The sequence below is a fragment of the Chlorocebus sabaeus genome, chromosome 25 (genome assembly GCF_047675955.1).
Source record: "Chlorocebus sabaeus isolate Y175 chromosome 25, mChlSab1.0.hap1, whole genome shotgun sequence".
Taxonomy (NCBI): Eukaryota; Metazoa; Chordata; class Mammalia; order Primates; family Cercopithecidae; genus Chlorocebus; species Chlorocebus sabaeus.
The window spans coordinates 61707713-61725670 of NC_132928.1; the positions used below are offsets into that span (position 1 = coordinate 61707713).

Here is a 17958-nt window from a genome sequence, read left to right on the forward strand (position 1 = left end):
TTTCAGGGGATGATCGATATTTTATCATCTTGAATGTGGTGATGACTTTGCATATGTTTACATGTGTTAAACATATCAAATAGTACACTTTAAATATGTACAGCTGATTATATGTCAATAAAGCTCTTAAAAATATAAAAATTTAAGCACAAATCTAAGAGGTAATTCACAAAAGTAATTCAAGTTATTATACAATAACAAAAAGTAATTAGGCTGGCAACATTCTTACCAGCTACAGTGAATACTAGAAAACGTTTGTATAAGACCTTGAAAACTACAGAGTGGGTGGAGTATGGTGGCTCACACCTGTAATCCCAGCACTCTGGGAGGCTGAGACTGGCAGATCACCTGAGGTCAGGAGTTCCAGGCCAGCCTAGTCAACATGGTGAAACCCCGTCTCTACTAAAAAGTCAGAAATTAGCCAGGCATGGTGGCGCAGACTGTAATCTCAGCTTTTCAGGAGGCTGAGGCACGAGAATCACTTGAACCCAGGAGGTGGAGGTTGCAGTGAGCCGAGATTGTGCCGCTCCACTCCAGCCTGGAAGACAGAGTGAGACTCGGTCTCAAAACAAACAAACAAACAAAAAACTACAGAGTGAAAATAATGTCCAACCTAGAATCCTATGTCCACTCAGATCACCAATCAAGTATGAAAGCAGAGAACAAAGGTATGTTTAAACTTGCAAAAAAACTTGGGGCCAGGAACGGTGGCTCACACCTGCAATCCCAGCACTTTGGGAGGCCAAGGTGGGCAAATCACCTGAGGCCAGGAGTTTAAAACCAGCATGGCCAATATGGTGAAATTCTGTCTCTACTAAAGACTCAAAAATTAGCCAGGCGTGGTGGTGGGTGCCTGTAATCCCAGCTACTCAGGAGGCTGTGGCAGGAGAACTGCCTGAATCCAGGAGATGGAGGTTGCAGTGAGCTGAGATCGTGCCACTGCTTTCTAGCCTTGGTGACAGAGCAAGACCCCATCTCAAAAAAAAATAATAATAATTAATCTAACACATAATATACTCTTTGTCTCGCCAATGAGTAATTCATAAAGTGCCACATATGTTTCGGGCATTCCTGTTGATACTAAATTTAAAAAATAAATTTGTGAAGGTATTTTCTTGGTCCAGTATGCCAGGGCACAGGGGCAAAAGTGTAGACTATGAACAAATAAATTGGTTTGTTAATCATAATGCCAGATAGTAAACACAAAAATAAAATGAGAAGGTAAGCTTTACAGGTAAGTGGGAGAAGAGAATTCTAGGTATAAGGCATAAAATATACAAGGCAGAGGTATCATTGGATCATCTTTTCAACAAATAACAATAAAAAGATATTTTAAAACAAGAAAATACGGACTATATATAATACTGAGAAAATAAATATTATTAAATTACATAAGGGCATTTTGGTTATATAAGAAAATGTCAATTACTTTTTAGGCTTACATATAGGGGTAAAATAATATATCTTCAGCAAGGCGGATCTTCAGCAAGGTGGATGGGGGAAGAAAAGAAAATAGAAAAGAAAATATGGCAAAATCTTGATAATTACTAAGTCTAGGTGACAAGTAGATTAAGAGTACATTTGAAATTTTTATAATAAAAATTGAAAAGAGTTCTGTTTTGGATCTGCAAAATTTGGGATACCTATTACACATGCAACTGGACATGTTAAGTAGACAGCTAGATATATAAACTCTGGGATGAGGCAGAAGTCATGTTTTCTTTTTTCTTTTTTTAGCCATGGGACTAGAGAGGGTCACTTTGAGCTGGAGAGAAAAGAGGGTGGGAGGTACTAGGACAGAGTCTTTGTGCAACCAACATGTGAAGGACCATCAGTGGAGGAGTCAGCTGAGACAGAGAAGATGTAGCAAGTCAATGGATTGGAATAGGAAGAAAACCAAGAGACTGTGGTGTTAGCAAAAGCCAAGAGAAAAAGTATTTCAAAAAACAGGATATGGGTCAGGCACAGTGGCTCACGCCTATAATCCCAGTACTCTGGGAGGCCGAGACAGGCGGATCACGAGGTCAGGAGATGCAGACCATCCTGGCTAACACGGTGAAACCCCATCTCTACTAAAAAATACAAAAAAATTAGCTGGGCTTGGTGGCAGGCGCCTGTAGTCCCAGCTACTCAGGAGGCTGAGGCAGGAGAATGGCCGTGAATCCAGGAGACAGAGCTTACAGTGAGCCGAGATCGCGCCACTGCACTCCAGCCTGGGCAACAGAGCGAGACTCTGTCCCAAAAAAAAAAAAGAAAGAAAGAAAAAAAAAGAGGATATGTTTGAGCGATATGTCTAAAGTTTCTAAGAAGTGACCACTACATTTGGTGACATGAAGTCACAAAGGCAGTTTCAGCACAGTGAATGAGATGGAAGTCCTTCCATAATATAAGAAAACTCATCTGCACTTTAAAAAATCTTGCATACACTCTTCTAAATTCAAAATTTAATTTTATATTTTAATGTAAAACTTTACTCTCCCATTTTATTATAGTCACAGTCCTTTCTGGGAGGATTGCGACATTTCATCAAACACTTAAACACTTAGTATCAAAGCCCTTCAGAGTTGAGAATTAACTATTACTTACACAGCCATCATGCACATTAAGGGTTGCTTCAAGTTTTAATCTTTGGATAAATTCTCTTCTTCCTGTTTAAAAAGAAAGAACAAATTAAATAAATCACACAATTTGTTGCTGAGAAAAATATAACGTTGAAATTAGGAGCCTAGGATCTGGCATGAAAAGTAAATTCAAGCTCTAATTTCAGCTCCACCATTTATAAACTGAGTGATACTGGGCAATTTAACCTCCTCCTAAGACTTACTTTCCTCATTAGAATACCTCTACCTCATGCAGTTTTTTGTTTGTTTGTTTGTTTGTTTGTTGACACACAGTTTCGTTCTCTCGCCCAGGCTGGAATCTCAGCTCACTGCAACCTCTTCCTCCCAGGTTCAAGCAGTTCCCCTTCCTCAGCCTCCCGAGTGGCTGGGATCACAGGCACGCAGTACCATGCCCAGCTAATTTCTGTATTTTCAATAGAGACGGGATTTCACCATGTTCGCCAGGCTAGTCTCAAACTCCTGATCTCAAGTGATCCACCCACACGAGCCTCCCAAAGTGCTAGGATTACGAGTATGAGCCACCGCGCTCAGCCTGTACTTATTTTAAGAACAAAATCATTCAAGGACAGAAAGGGCTTAGCACGGTATCTGGACCACAACAGACACTCATACATTTCTTCATTCATTTATTCAGCAAATACTTATTGAGTACTCACTCTGTGTCAGGTAAAGTATATTTTACAGTGGTAAAACAAAAAGATTTCTGCCTGCTTATGAGAGGAGAAAAACAATAAACAATCGGTATAAGTGCTGTAAGTTAGTATAGTGCTATGTGGAAAAATAAAGCAGGAAAAAGAGATAAAAGATGACTGGAGGTAGGGAGTAAGGTTTTAAATTTTAAATAGGAAGGCAAACAGCAATAGTAAGTACCAACTATTTTTAAACATTTCTCAATTTCAGAAATGTTAAAGTTAACATTACAATGATGAAATCTGGCATTAAAAATCAGCATAAATATCCATCAATAGCAAACTAATTTAAATATTGCAAAAACAGAGTAAGTTCCTTCTTTGAAAAAGAGAAATCTGTCCCTTTAAGGAATGAATCATCTTTACCAAACACAGATCAAAAAACATGTTTGTTCAGAAGCTGTAATGAAGGAAGGCTGAATTTACAACAAAGAACAATAATTAAGTAACCAGGCTGATGAGATCTCTCAAAATTAAATCTGCCTATACTTTCTGTATATTGTCACAAAGGGCAGATTTCTCTATTGCACTTTCTTGCCATTCCATGTCAAAATCAAGAGCTTCTTGAAGCCAATTTGTTTTACTTCTTTCTCCATGTTATTTAACTAGTAAGACGGCTAGGTAAAGGATGAACATATAGGTTAAAAAAAAATTATGGATAATTATGGGGGCTTTTATTTTGGGGAGGGAGATGCTCTGTGGTTTCTAAATTTACTGGAATAAAACAACCTAGTGAAATTTAGTAAAGTGTTTTCATGAAGTAGGTTGTACTTTAGATAATTAACTTTTCAAATCTGATTTTCGCTTGTAAAAAGATTCTAACTTCAGTAAAAAAGATAAATTTTTAAAAACTCATTTCCTTTTGGCCAAAGGATTGGTAATCTCGTTGAGTTACAGGAGTTAAGAAACAAAGTATTCAAATTAACAATATAACAGCAATTAAAACTCACTAAAATATTAAAGTATTGGAAACTTTTTTGTCAAAATTTTAAAACCTGGGTTTGAAAACATGGCTCTAGCCATTTCAGTCTGGAGAAAATGGTGGCAGAACATAAGAATAGAAAATAAAGTAAGCTGTTTTAGCAAGAACTCTTATATATGACATTTGTACATTAGAACATGTATAGAGGCATAATACATTGTGGTTAGATAGCTTTTGAATGACATTTTTATATATGACTTTGGAGATAAAATTTATTGCATCGTCCAGACATCTCATAAAGTGTGCTTCTAGAGCAAACTAGCAAAAACATCCACTACCCTTTTAGTAATTAAACGCAATACCAAGAAATAGAAGCTAAAAGCCACCATAAAATAAGAACGGTACCTTAATAAAACCGAGCCTCCTCAAATTAAAATAAAAATAAACTCACATCTGAATGCATTAAAAGCTGTGAAGGGTCTCGCCTATTTGCAAGGTAACCAATTGGACTGCTACATTTCTTGGATGCTAGCAAAAGACAACAGACTCCTAAGTCAGAGGCAAAAAATTTTACTACTCATGTACGGCAAGTAGCATGAGCTTTAGGTTCACACTGGTTCCTCTTGTCTTCCAAGTCCCATAGTGCAACTTGGAGAGGCCTGGGTAGATGCTGTGCATGCAATGGGTTTTAATCACAGCTGAGGAATCTTGAACTGGGGGAACCCAAATATTATATCAAGCAAACCTGCCTGACCTTTATCCCTAACGAGACATTGTTAAACTGAACAACAAACTTGTCTTTGGCTCAAGAGGCTCTCAGTACTCCAGTGTTGGGTGCAAATATATATTTAGAATTGTCATATATTCCAAGGCTATTCACTATATAAACCTCACTGAAAAGATAGTCCAGAACAAAACAATTAGTGCCTCTGCTCCCAAGATGTTCAGAAATCCAAAGAGGTATCTAGAATCTTCCACCAAGAATTACGCACTTGTTATGGATGAACTCACCATTGTGGCTTCCAACTCAAATCTTTCTGTACCTCAAGCTGCCTCTTATAATTCTGTCTCTACTCTGGCATTCTTTCTGTGTTAATAGGTTACAAACTCCATGAGAACACTGCCTTGTTCACCCATGTATTCCAAATACCTAACACAGTGCCTGCCACAAAGTGTGCGTTCAGTATACGTTTGCTGAATCAGTGAATAAACGACTGGGATCATGATATTCATTCTGTTCTAGAATCTGTATTACCACTCAGTAACACATGGTGATGGCTGGGCGTGGTGGCTCACACCTGTAATCCCAGTACTTTGGGAGGCCGAGGTGGGTGGATCACCTGAAGTCAGGAGTTCAGGATCAGCCTGACCAACATGTCGAAACCCCATCTCTACTAAAAATATAAAAATTAGCTGGGTGTGGTGACGGGCACCTGTAGTCCCAGCTACTTGGGAGGTTGAGGTAGGAGAATCGCTTGAACCTGGGAGGCAGAGGCTGCAGCGAGCCGAGACCGTGCCACTGTACTCCAGCCTGGGCAACAGAGTGAGACTCCGTCTCAAAAAAATAAAATAAAATAACACATAGTGAACGTATTTCAATGGCAATAAATATACAGCTATTCCTCATTTTTAATGGTTGTGTAATCATTAAACCATTGAACAAATTACAACTTTGTAATCTGTTTATTCACATACCTATCTCCTTTACTAGACTAGTTGAGAATTAATTATCACTTATAGAGATGGTTGGGGCAAGAAATGTTGGAATTAGGTTTAAACATCTGACTTGACCATACTACACTTACACTGGGCAAAACTTATTTTCACAGCGCCTTAGTTCTTACTTGGGGGTGACAAGTTCTACCAAGCAGAGACAAAACACAGAATTATTTCATCCTTGGCACAGCACAGGACAGATGACTGATAGTTAAGAGATTTAGAGATCCAGATATGAGAGGCTCAGCAATCACCAAACAAATACAGTGTAAAAAGGTCTCACCATGGCAACATTATAATCAGGCTGTCTGAAGTCAAAGTGAAAGAGTGAATCCTAAAAATGGCAAGAGAAAAAAACCATCTAAAAACAGTTAAAAAAAAAAAAAAAAAGGACTAAGAAAGTGGTTATATAATATTAAAGAGACCAACTCAGCAAGAATATATAACAATTCTAAATATACATTTGCACCCAACACTGGAGCACTGACAGTCATAAAACAAATATTACTAGACCTAAAGAAAGAGATACACTGCAACACAATAGTGGGAAACTTCAACATCCCACTTACAGCATTAGACAGATCATCTAGACAAATAATCAGCAAAGAAACACTGGACTTAAACTGGACTTTAGACCAAATGGGCTTAACAGACATTTACAAAACATTCTATCCAACAACTGCAGAATATACAATATTCTCGTCAGCATATGGAACATTCTCCAAGACAGACCATATGTTAAGCCACAAAACAAAGTCTCAACAAATTTTTTTAAACTGAAATCATATCAAGTGCCTTCTCACCTAACAGCAGAATAAAACTAGAAATCAATACCAACAGAAACTTTACAAACCATACAAATACACAGAAACTAAACAACATGCTCCTGAATGACAATAGGGTCAATGAAGAAATTAAGACAGAAATTTAAAAAAATTTTTTTGAAACAAATGAAAATGGAAATACAACACACCAAACCTGTGGATACAGCAAAAGCATTGCTAAGAAGAACACAGCAATAACTTTCCACAACAAAAAGTGGAAAGATTACAAATTAATAATCTAAGAACGCACCTCGAGGAACTAGAAAAGAACAAACCAAACCCAAAACTAGCAGAAGAAAATAAATAAAGATCAGAGCAGAACCAAATGAAATATGGACTAAAAAAAAAAACACAAAAGGTCAATGAAATGAAAAGCTGGTTCTTCAAAGAGATAAAAAGAATTGATAAATCACTAGCCAGATTAACCAAGGAAAGAAGGGAGAAGAGACAAAATCAGAAATGAAAAAGGAGACATTACAATTGATTCCACAGAAGTACAAAGATTAACATAGACTATAATGAACTTTATACTCATAAACTAGAAAACTTACAGGAAATAGATACATTCCCAGAAAAACACAACCTACCAAGATTGAACCAGGAAAAAATAGAAAATCTGAATAGACCAGTAATGAGCAGCAAGAATTAATCAGTAATTTTTACAATTTCCCAGCAAAGAAAAGCCCAGTACCAGATGGCTTCACAGTTAAATTCTACCCAATGTACAAAGAAGTAGTAATATCAATACTCCTGAAACTATTCCAAAATATCAAGGACAGGCCCCTCCCTAACTTATTCTATAAGGCCATTAATCACCCTGATAACAAAACCAAAGGACACAAAACAAAGGATACAGAATAAAAAGAAAACTACAGACTAATGAACACAAATGCAAAAATCCTCAACGAAATACTGGCAAACCAAATCCAACACCAAATCAAAAAGATAACACACAATGATCAAGTGGGTTTTATATCGGGAACGCAAGGATGGGTCAACATACGCAAATCAATAAATGTGATACACCATATCAACAGAATGAAGGACAAAAACCATACGATCATCTTAACAGACGTGAAAAAAGCATTTAATAAAATTCAACATCCCTTCATAAGAAAAACCCACAGTAAACTAGGCACAGAAAGATCATATCTCAAAATAATAAAGGCCATATATGATAAACCTGTAACTAACATGATACTGAATAGGGAAAAGTTGAAAGCATTCCTTTAAGAACTGGAAGAAAACAAGGATGCCTACTCTTCAATATAGTACGCCACTCTTCAATATAGTATTGGAAGTCCTAACCAGAGCAATTAGGCAAGAGAATGAAACAAAAGACATCAAAATTATAAAGGAAGTAGTCAAATTATCCCTGTTTAATGATGATATCATCTTATATCTAGAAAACCCTAAAGACTCCACACAAAACTCTTAAATTTGGTAAATGAATTCAGTAAACTTACAAGATACAAAATCAACATACAAAAATTAGTAGTGTTTCTACACACCAATAATGATTCAAGATGAAAATCAAATCAAGAACACAATCCCATTTACAATAGCTACAAAAAACAAAAAAAAAGGCCAGGTGTGCTAGCTCACGCCTGTAATCCCAGCACTTTGGGAGGCCAAGGCGGGTAGATGACGAGGTCAAGAGATTGAGACCATCTGGCCAACATGGTGAAACCCTGTCTCTACTAAAAATACACACACAAAAAAAAATTAGCTGGGCATGGTGGCACACACCTGTAGTCCCAGCTACTCCGGTGGCTAAGGCAGGAGAGTCGCTTGAACCTGGGAGGCGGAGGTTGTAGTGAGCCAAGATTATGCCACTGCACTCCAGCCTGGGTGACAGAGTGAGACTCCATCTCAAAAAGAAAAAAGGAAATTATTAAACACACACACACACCCCCCCACAGACGCACACACAAACTAGGAATATATTTAACCAGAAGTAAAAAAAAAAAAATCCCTACAAGGAGAACTACAAAACACTGCTAAAAGAAATTATACATAACACAAATGGAAAAACATCCCATGATCATTGGATATTCAGAAGAATATCATTAAAATGACCATACTGTTCAAAGCAACCTACAGATTCAATACAATCCCTATCAAAATACCAAGATAATTTTTTGCAAAATTAGAAAAAACAATCCTAAAATTCATATGGAACCAAAAAGGAGCCCCAATAGCCAAAGCAATGCTGAGCAAAAAGAATAAAGCTGGAGGCATCACATTATCTGACTTCAAACTATATTACAAGACTATACTAACCAGAACAGCAGGTTACTGGTATAAAAATAAGACACACAGGTCAATGGAACAGAATAGAGAACCCAGAAATAAAGTCACATACTTGCAGCCAACTGATGTTTGACAAAGCTGACAAGAACATATATTGTGGAAAGGAAACCCTCTTCAATCAGTGGTACTGAGAAAGATATCCATATGCAGAGGAATGCAACTGAACGCCTCTCTCTCACCAATACATAAAAATCAACTCAAGGTGGATTAAAGACAAAAACGTAAGACCTAAAACTATAAAGATACCAGAAAACAGACAAATGGGACTCAATTAAACTAAAAAGCTTCTGCACGGCAGAAGAAATAATCAACAGAATGAAGAGACAACCAACCCTGTTGAATGACAGAAAATATTTGCAAATTATTCACCCAATAGGGGACTAACACCCAGACTATACAAGGAACTCAAACAATTCAACAACCAAAAAAATCTAACAATCCTATTAAAAAGTAGGCAAAAGAGATGAATAGACATTTTTCAAAAGCATACACCCAACAGGTATATGAAAAAATGCTTAACATTACCAATCATAAGAGAAATGCAAATCAAAGCCACAATGGGATATCATCTTATCCTAGTCAGAATGGCTTTTATTAAAAAGACAATGTTGGTTATCATGTGAAAAAAAGGGAACTCTTACACACCATTGGTGGGAATGCAAATTAGTACAGCCTCTAAGGGAAACAGTATGGAGATTTCTCCAAGAATTAAAAATAGAACTACCTTTCCATCCAGCAATCCCACTACTAGGTTTTTACAAAAAAGAAAAGAAATTAATATATCTAAAAGATATGTGCACCAGTATGTTTACTGCAGCACTATTCACAACAGCAAAGATATGGAATCAACCTAAGTGTCCATCAATGGATGAACAGGTAAAAAAAAAATGTGGTATATATACACAATGGAGTAACATTCAGCCATAAGAAGGAATGAAATCAGGCCAGGAGTGGTGGCTTACCCCTGTAATCCCAGCACTTTGGGAGGCCAAGGTGGGCGGATCACGAGGTCGGGGGATCGAAGCTAACACCGTGAAACCCCGTCTCTACTGAAGATACAAAAAAAAAATTAGCCGGGCATGGTGGCGGGCGCCTGTAGTTCCAGCTACTCGGGAGGCTGAGGCAGGAGAATGGCATGAACCTGGGAGGTGGAGCTTGTAGTGAGCTGAGATCTCGCCACTGCACTACAGCCTGGGCGACAGAGCGAGACTCCATCTCAAAAAAAAAAAAAAAAAAAAAAAAATGAATGAAATCATGTCATATACAGCAACGTGGATGGAACTGGAGGTCATTATCTTAGGTTAAACAAGCGAGGCACACAAAGACAAGTATGACATGTTTTGACTCATCAGTGTGTGCTAAACAAATGTGTTCACATGGATGCAGAGAGTGGAATGATACAGAATGGAGTGGAAGAATGAGGAGGTGGGAGGATATTACTTAATGGATACAAAGAACGTTATTCGGGTGATGGATACCCTAAAAGCCCTCACTTGACTACAGCACAATCTATGCATGTAACAAAATTGCATATGTACCCATAAATTTGTACAAATAAAAAGTAAAAATAAATAAAAACATTATCTAAAATAACATTAAAAATATGAAATATTTAAGGATAAACCTAACTCCAAAAAGTATAAATCACTGCTGAGAGAATCAAAGAATGCTTAATACATGAAGACAAACCAGAACCACAGATGAGAAGATTCACTATTGTAAACATGTCAGTTCTCCCTGAAATAATATATAGATGCAACACAAAATCCCAAGTCTTATTGTAGAAATTGACAAGCTGGTTCTAAAATTTTTATGGAAATGGAAAGGGTTCAGAATAGCCAGGATAACTATAAATTTTTTTTAAAAGACCAAGTTTTGGCCGGGCGCCGTGGCTCACGCCTGTAATCCCAGCACTCTGGGAAGCCAAGCTGGACAGATCACAAAGTCAGGAGATCGAGACCATCCTGGCTAACACGGTGAAACCCCATCTCTGCTAAAAAATACAAAAAAATTAGCCGGGCGTGGCAGCAGGTGCCTGTAGTCCCGTAGTTCCAGCTACTCAGGAGGCTGAGGCAGGAGAATGGCGTGAACCCAGGAGGCGGAGCTTGTAGTGAGCCACTGCACTCCAGCACTCTAGCCTGGGCGACAGAGAGAGACTATCTCAAAAAAAAAACAAGTTTAAAGTATCACACTAGCTGATTTCAATCCTCGGTATAAAGACAAGAAGCTAGATCGATGGAATGTGGCTAAGAAATTGACGTATACATTTATGGTCAATTGATTTTCAACAAAGGGGAAAAGGTAGTCTTTTCACACACACTGTTGGATCAATTGCACATTAATATGCAAAGAAATGAAACTTGACTCTTACAACATATATAAAACTTAACTCGAAATTGTTCACAGACCTAAATGCAAGAGGTAAAAAGAGAAAATCTCCAGGAAAAAAAAAGTAAAAATCTTTGTTACCTTGGTTTAGGTAAAGATTCTTAGATAGGACATAAAAAGTATGATCTATAAAAGAACCTGTTAAAAAAAAAAAGACATAAACTGAGAGAAAATATTTGTAAAATACATATCTGATTAAGGACTTGTTATTTAAATAATTCTAGAATTCTTACAATATTAAAAAGTAAACCTGAACATTTAACGAGACTATAAAATAAATAAAACAGAAATAAAAGCCACGAAACGATACTCAACATCACTAATCATTAGAGAAATGCAAATTAAAGGCCAGACGCAGTGGCTCACGCCTGTAATCCCAGCACTTTGGGAGGCCAAAGCGGGCGGATCACCTGAGGTCGGGAGTTCAAGACCAGGCTGACCAAAGGGAGAAACCCCATCTCTACTAAAAATACAATATTAGCCGGGCATGGTGGCGCATGCCTGTAATCCCAGCTACTTGGGAGGCTGAGGCAGAAGAATCTCTTGAACCCAGAAGGCGGAGGTTGTAGTAAGCCAAGATCACTCCGTTGCACTCCAGACTGGAGCGAAACTCCGTCTCAAAAACAAAAAAAGAGAAATGCAAATTAAAACAACAATGATATATTTCTACACACCTACCATGAAGGCTACAATTAGGAAGACTCATTACACCAAATGCTGATGACAATGTAGAGCAATTGGAACTCTCATATACTGCTGGTGGGAATGCAGTACGGTAGAGAATTACTTTGGAAGACAGTCTGGAAGTTTCTTATAAAGTTAAACATACTTGCCATACAACTCAGCAATCCCATAGTAGATATCTACCCAAGAAGATTTAAAAGTGTTCAACCCTAGTTATTTTTTCCAAGATGTACATGAAGGTTCACTATTTACATTTTCTCTGTTAGCCATCAGCAGTGTTTAGAAAACAATTTTTTTAATCTCCTTCAAGTACTTGTGGAAGCCTACCCACCTTAAACCTTAAGCGACATTAAATTACAATTATAAGAACTACACACCATCTAGAACAATTTTCCAAACCTCAAGCTGAGACTCATTAGTGCATATTCCACCAGCTCAATACCAACAGTTTTAAGAATATGAAAAAAAACAGAATGCATCCCATCTAGTAAGGCTTATATATACATCTAGAGAATCCTTTATTTTCGTTGTGTATATCACACGTTGCCACATAAATGTATTTTTATCATGGATCGTTTTAAAAACATTTTTAAAACACTGACCTAAAGCAGACCTGTAACATAAGCTCTATGCTACCAGAAGCTTCTAAACCTTCTAAGCACTTATAACTTGATTCATCCTATTTTAGGAAGCAATGAAACCCACAGTACAGCTATCACAGTGTCTATGGTTGTTATGATTGCTAATATGCCTTTGGTGTCTTGCCTTAAGGAATTATCAATATACTCTATCTTATGTTTGTCACAATTGACTGTCATTTTTCAATACTAAAATCATACATTTTTCAGCTTTCATTGAAATTTCAACACTAAAGAAACAAAATACAAATATTCCACTAATTTTTTCCCAATGGCTAAAAAAAAGAGGCAAAAGTCAGAAATTACTAATCTTCATATAATAAATATACTGTAACTTGGCAACATATTATAAAGAACCTGGTAATCTAGAATGCAGATGTATTCAAGATGCACTAAAGAGTAATCTACACGCAAAATTATTCATTTCAATACATACTGACTCTAATGATATTCAAAGGACATTGACTTCATAAACCCCTTACAGAAAGATGAGATTCAATCTCCACTAAAAAATTGACACTGGCTGCCTAATCATAATTTACACATTTTACACATTATAATAAACTCCCTCGAAAAGTACCCTAAAATTACTTTTTTATCAATTGCTATCTTTTAATTTAGAAGTGTTAGAAAGTTGTAGGAGTGTCTGTCCAAAAGGAAAGAAATGTGAGTAGAAACCAGCAATGTGTTGAAATAATAGTTTATTAACGATGTTTATCTTTATAAAACTGTATATATATGGGAAAATAACATCTGTGTGGCTAATAAATCACTGATTTCCAAAAGCACTACTCTACAACTAGTATGCAGTAATTTGAGAAACTATTACATTTAAACATTTAAACCTACAGGTACCTCTGACTTTGATAATTATTCTTTAAAAAAGAAAAAATTCCAGGAGGCTGAGGTGGGAGGATGGCCTTGAGCCCAGGAGGTGGAGGCTATAGTTAGCCATGATGGTGCCATTGCACTCCAGCCTGGGGGACAGAGCAAGACCCTGCCTCACCCTGCCCCCTGCTTTCCGCCAAAAAAAAAAGAATCCTACATTGAAATTTAGACCAGGCTCACAAAGATTAAAAACCCTGGCTTATCCTTGAAATCCATGCTAGTCTAAAACAACACTCTATTGGCCCAGGTGAATCTTGTGGTTTTGCCAGCTCTAAGTAAATACATCTTTTAATCACAAACAACATATGGGAAATTATTCATCTTCATTCCCACAACATAACAGGAAGTTTGGTGAAGTGTAATTTTCTTTGATGGGAAGAAAGCAGGTAATTAATCAGCTTATGTAAAATCAATTACAAAGTTTGAATACTACCATTGAAAGGGCACATGCTATGGTGAAATAACTGGAAATGTAAAAGCTACAAGAAAAATCTATCCATTTGTTCTATCCCAATTTTACTATTTAGCAGTAATTCACTGCTAAAAATTTGTACAAATACAAATAATGAAAATGTATCAGAAAAATACTTAAATCTACAACCCTGTAGATAGATAATCATAATGTTTAAATATTAAAGTCTTAAAAAAAGGAATCTATTTCCTTAGGAAAATCCTAACTTGGAATTTGACTTTTAAAAGGAAGGCTTTATAAGTGTACCATACTCTATTTTATTTATTTATTTATGACACAGAGTTTCCCTCTGTCACCCAGGCTGGAGCGCAGTGGCAGGATCTTGGCTCACTGCAACCTCCACCTCCAGGGTTCAAGCTATTCTCCTGCTTCTGCCTCCCAAGGAGCTAAGACTACAGGCATACGCCACCACGCCCGGCTAATTTTTGTATTTTTAGTAGAGACTGGGGTTTCACCATGTTGGCCAGGCTGATCTTGAACTCCTGACCTCTAGTGATCTACCCGCCTTGGCCTCCCAAAAGTGCTGGATTACAGGCGTAAGCCACCGCACACAGCCAAGAGTACAATACTTTAAAAAGTCATTTTATCACCACACACAAAAAAAGATGGTAATTATGTGGCGAGATGGATATGTTAACTAACTTGATTGTATATGAAGTTATTAAGTTGTACACCTTAAATATAACAATTTTTAATTGTCAATTATATCCCAATAAAACTGGGAGGGAAAGTCATTTTTTAAAAAAAATCACTAATTCAAACACTACCAATGTGAATTTTGCTGTTTCCTGAATGCAAAGCCAAGATCAGCACTGTAGTATAGAAGAGTTGAGTAACAGCGCAAAGGTCTACTAAGGGTAAAGGCCAATCAGTTAGTTCTTTGAAAACATTTTCAAGTCTCGATACTTTCAAAAAGTATTTTCAAGTACTTAGAAAACCACTTTAAAGGAAGTCATTCCAAAAATGTCCTATTTTAAGAGTATATATCATATCTAAAATACTATTTAAGATAAAGAACTCCCTGTATGTGTGTGTGTGTGTGTATATATATATACACACATTAGAAAAACTATAATTCAGGATTTCTACTATAGTCAGTGAACCCTTCAATTCCCCTAGACCCAATATACAAATTCCATTTCCATTAGGGAGTCGGAGTAGGAGAGCAAAAAGAAAGTATATGGTTTTGTTATATTTTAATTAACTCATTTGTAGATATAGCTAAAGTAACTGAACCAAAGGAAAACGCTAAAATATAGAACTGTATACAAGTACTTAAACTGTCCAACTGACATAAAGGACCAAATTATCAATGTATTCATGCAAAACAACGTTAACATTTGTTTTATTAAGCTAAAATTAAGTTCTCTCTCCACAAATAAATTCTAAAAGAAATATTGCACACTTTTTTTTGGCAAATAGTTTAAAAAAGCAGACTCTAGCTATGTTCAATTTTAAAGTGATTAATCACCACTCTAGGTACTTATCCTACAACAAATGCACAAAAGCTTGTACAATGATGTTCATTACAATGCTGTAAGGGCGAACGTCCACTTAAAGAAGAATGGTTGAGTACACTACGGTACTTCATAATGTTACATACTATGTAATAATTTAAAAGACATAATCTATTTTTACTGCCATGGAAAGATCTCCAAAATGTGGAGAAGTTAAAACAATGTTTACGATATGACACCATGTATTCAGGTGTCTCTCTCTCACACACACACACACACACACACCACACACACACCCTAGCATTTGTATATATACATATGTACTTGTAAGAATGCAAACAAAAAGGTCTGGAAGAATATTCAGAAAACAGAAAATATTATTTCTAAGGGTGGCAGAGTGAAATTGAATGGGAGGGATCAAAGGGATTTTTGCTTCATTTTTATTGAGTTTCTACAAACAAAATGTATTCGTATTTTATTTGAGACACTAAAAAGCAAGAATTAAAAAAATTGCATGCTAACTTTTCTTAAATAATTTACAAACCAGAACTGTTGGCTGTAATGAGATTTCATTTTCTTCTCTTTACTTGAAATCAAAAACAAATGACAGCAACACTTTTTACCTAGCAAATGGCAAAACTGTAAAGAAAAAAATTTTGTTTGATGTTGTTTGCCAGATCTCCAAATAGAAAGGTAATGAAGAGTATACAGGAAGAAACAAAAAAGACCTTTACTAAGTACGTCCATTTTTACGAAACCAAACTTTTTAGTTGACTCGGGCGTGACCCAGAATCCTCAAAAAAAAAAAAAAAATTGTTATGCAAAACGAAAAAAGTGAAATACTGTTCCCTCAAGTATTGAAGGTTGTTTTTAGAAAGCTTAACTAAGAAACTGTAAATGCCAAGTGTGTTTTCCAGGGGTGGGAAAAGGAACGTGAAACCCTACACCACCTTTAAGCGGTCAAAACGAACTGAAGAACAGAGTGGAACTGGGAGAGCGCGCGGGGGTGGGGAGAGCTCAGCTATCACTTTTAGGTTTTGGCTCAGCGCCGCAAGAACAGTTTACACGGATTCTGTCAGGAGCGTGAAGTCCCTGAGGGTGGTCAACGCGTCGCAGCCGACACCTAAACCCTCTTGAGATTGAAGACGAGGGTGGGCAACAACTTAGGTTCTCCGGTTCAGCGGGGAGAGCGCGCTGGAAAAGAGCAAAAGAGCTAACTTTTGCTCTAAACACGGCAGCTCCTGGAGATTCCGCAAGTCCCCCGAGTCCCAACCCATTAGCGACCCCAACACCTTTACAAGCCAGTACCTTCTGCCCTCGGCCCGGCCCTCCGAGGAAAACCCAGCAAGGGCGGCGGCTGGCAGCAAGCATAGGGGGCTTGACTGGGGAAGGCACCGGCACGGGATTCGGCGACCGAGGCCCCACCCAACACCCCAGAGTCTCGGGGCACCCTCGCCGAGACGCTGTCCCACCTCCAACAGCCCCAGCAGTGCGCCCCCTCCCCCACTCTGGGCGGCGACCTCAGCGCCTCCGCCCCGGGGCCCCCGCTCACCCAGGTAGCGGCTCCGCAGCCGGGACGGGTCCTCCAGCCCGAGGGACCTTTTCCTCACGTCCCACAACAGGTGTGGGCAGGAGCCACCCCGAGACATGGCTCTGCCTGAGCCGGGTGGGAGGGGAGACCACCGCGTGGGGGAGGGGAAGAGGGGGAGGGGACACCGGATCAACACCCGAGCCGCACCGGCACCATCCGCGCGCCGGGCCTCCAGGGCGCAGCGTTAGATGGCGGTGGCAGCAGCGGCGCCTGGGCCCCCGAAGCCCGGCCGCACCCGGGCCGGAGCTCGCCTCATACTCTCCTTCTTAGACTAACCAGAACATCCAAAGATCAGCAACAGTCTCCTCCCTCGGCCCCCCTCCAACAGGAGGAGGCGGAGGCGGAGGCGATGGCGACTCCTCCCTCTCCTCGTCCTGGATACCCTCCCCGCCAACCCTTTCTCGCGAGATGACGACCACCTTGGGGACTGAGGCTGGTGTGTGCCGCGGCTGCCCTCACCGTGGAAAAATGCATTCGGGCCACTCTAACCAGATTCTTAAGTCGCTAGGGATAAAAGAGGAGTAGAGAGAGAAGCGACTCAATTCTGTAGTCTCTCGCTCACGAGTCTCCAGTCAAAAGAAGCAAGAGAATAGTGCAGCATCATCTTTAGGCACTGAAGGCCCGAAAAGCCCATTTTAACTACGGGCCTGCTTAGTCAAAGTTAAGGGGCAGTGGAGCCGGCGCAGCTTCACTTTCCCTTCTCCAACATGGCCTCGAGGGCAGGGGGTAGAAAGAGGAGGTTTCCGCTGCACCCC

General features: G+C 38.6%; 1 protein-coding gene across 9 annotated transcripts in view; it reads right to left on the reverse strand.

Moving 5' to 3' along the window:
• The window catches only part of DCAF6 (DDB1 and CUL4 associated factor 6), a 140819-nt gene extending 122884 nt beyond the window's left edge, over positions 1-17935 (reverse strand). For 2 of the 9 annotated variants that reach the window (XM_037986001.2, XM_037985999.2), the window contains exons 1-2: positions 17663-17935; positions 2587-2648 (exon numbers count right to left, since the gene is read on the reverse strand). Coding sequence is in view for 6 of the 9 variants with exons in the window: in XM_007989634.3 (XP_007987825.3) it covers positions 2587-2648; positions 17165-17261 (159 nt within the window). In the remaining 3 variants the exon portion in view is untranslated. Of the gene's footprint in view, positions 1-2586; positions 2649-8521; positions 8644-10047; positions 10314-17164; positions 17535-17662 lie in introns of those variants that run through there. The other 7 variants (XM_007989631.3, XM_007989630.3, XM_073011813.1 and 4 more) reach the window with 6 other exon arrangements.
• Positions 17936-17958: the final 23 nt, after the last annotated feature.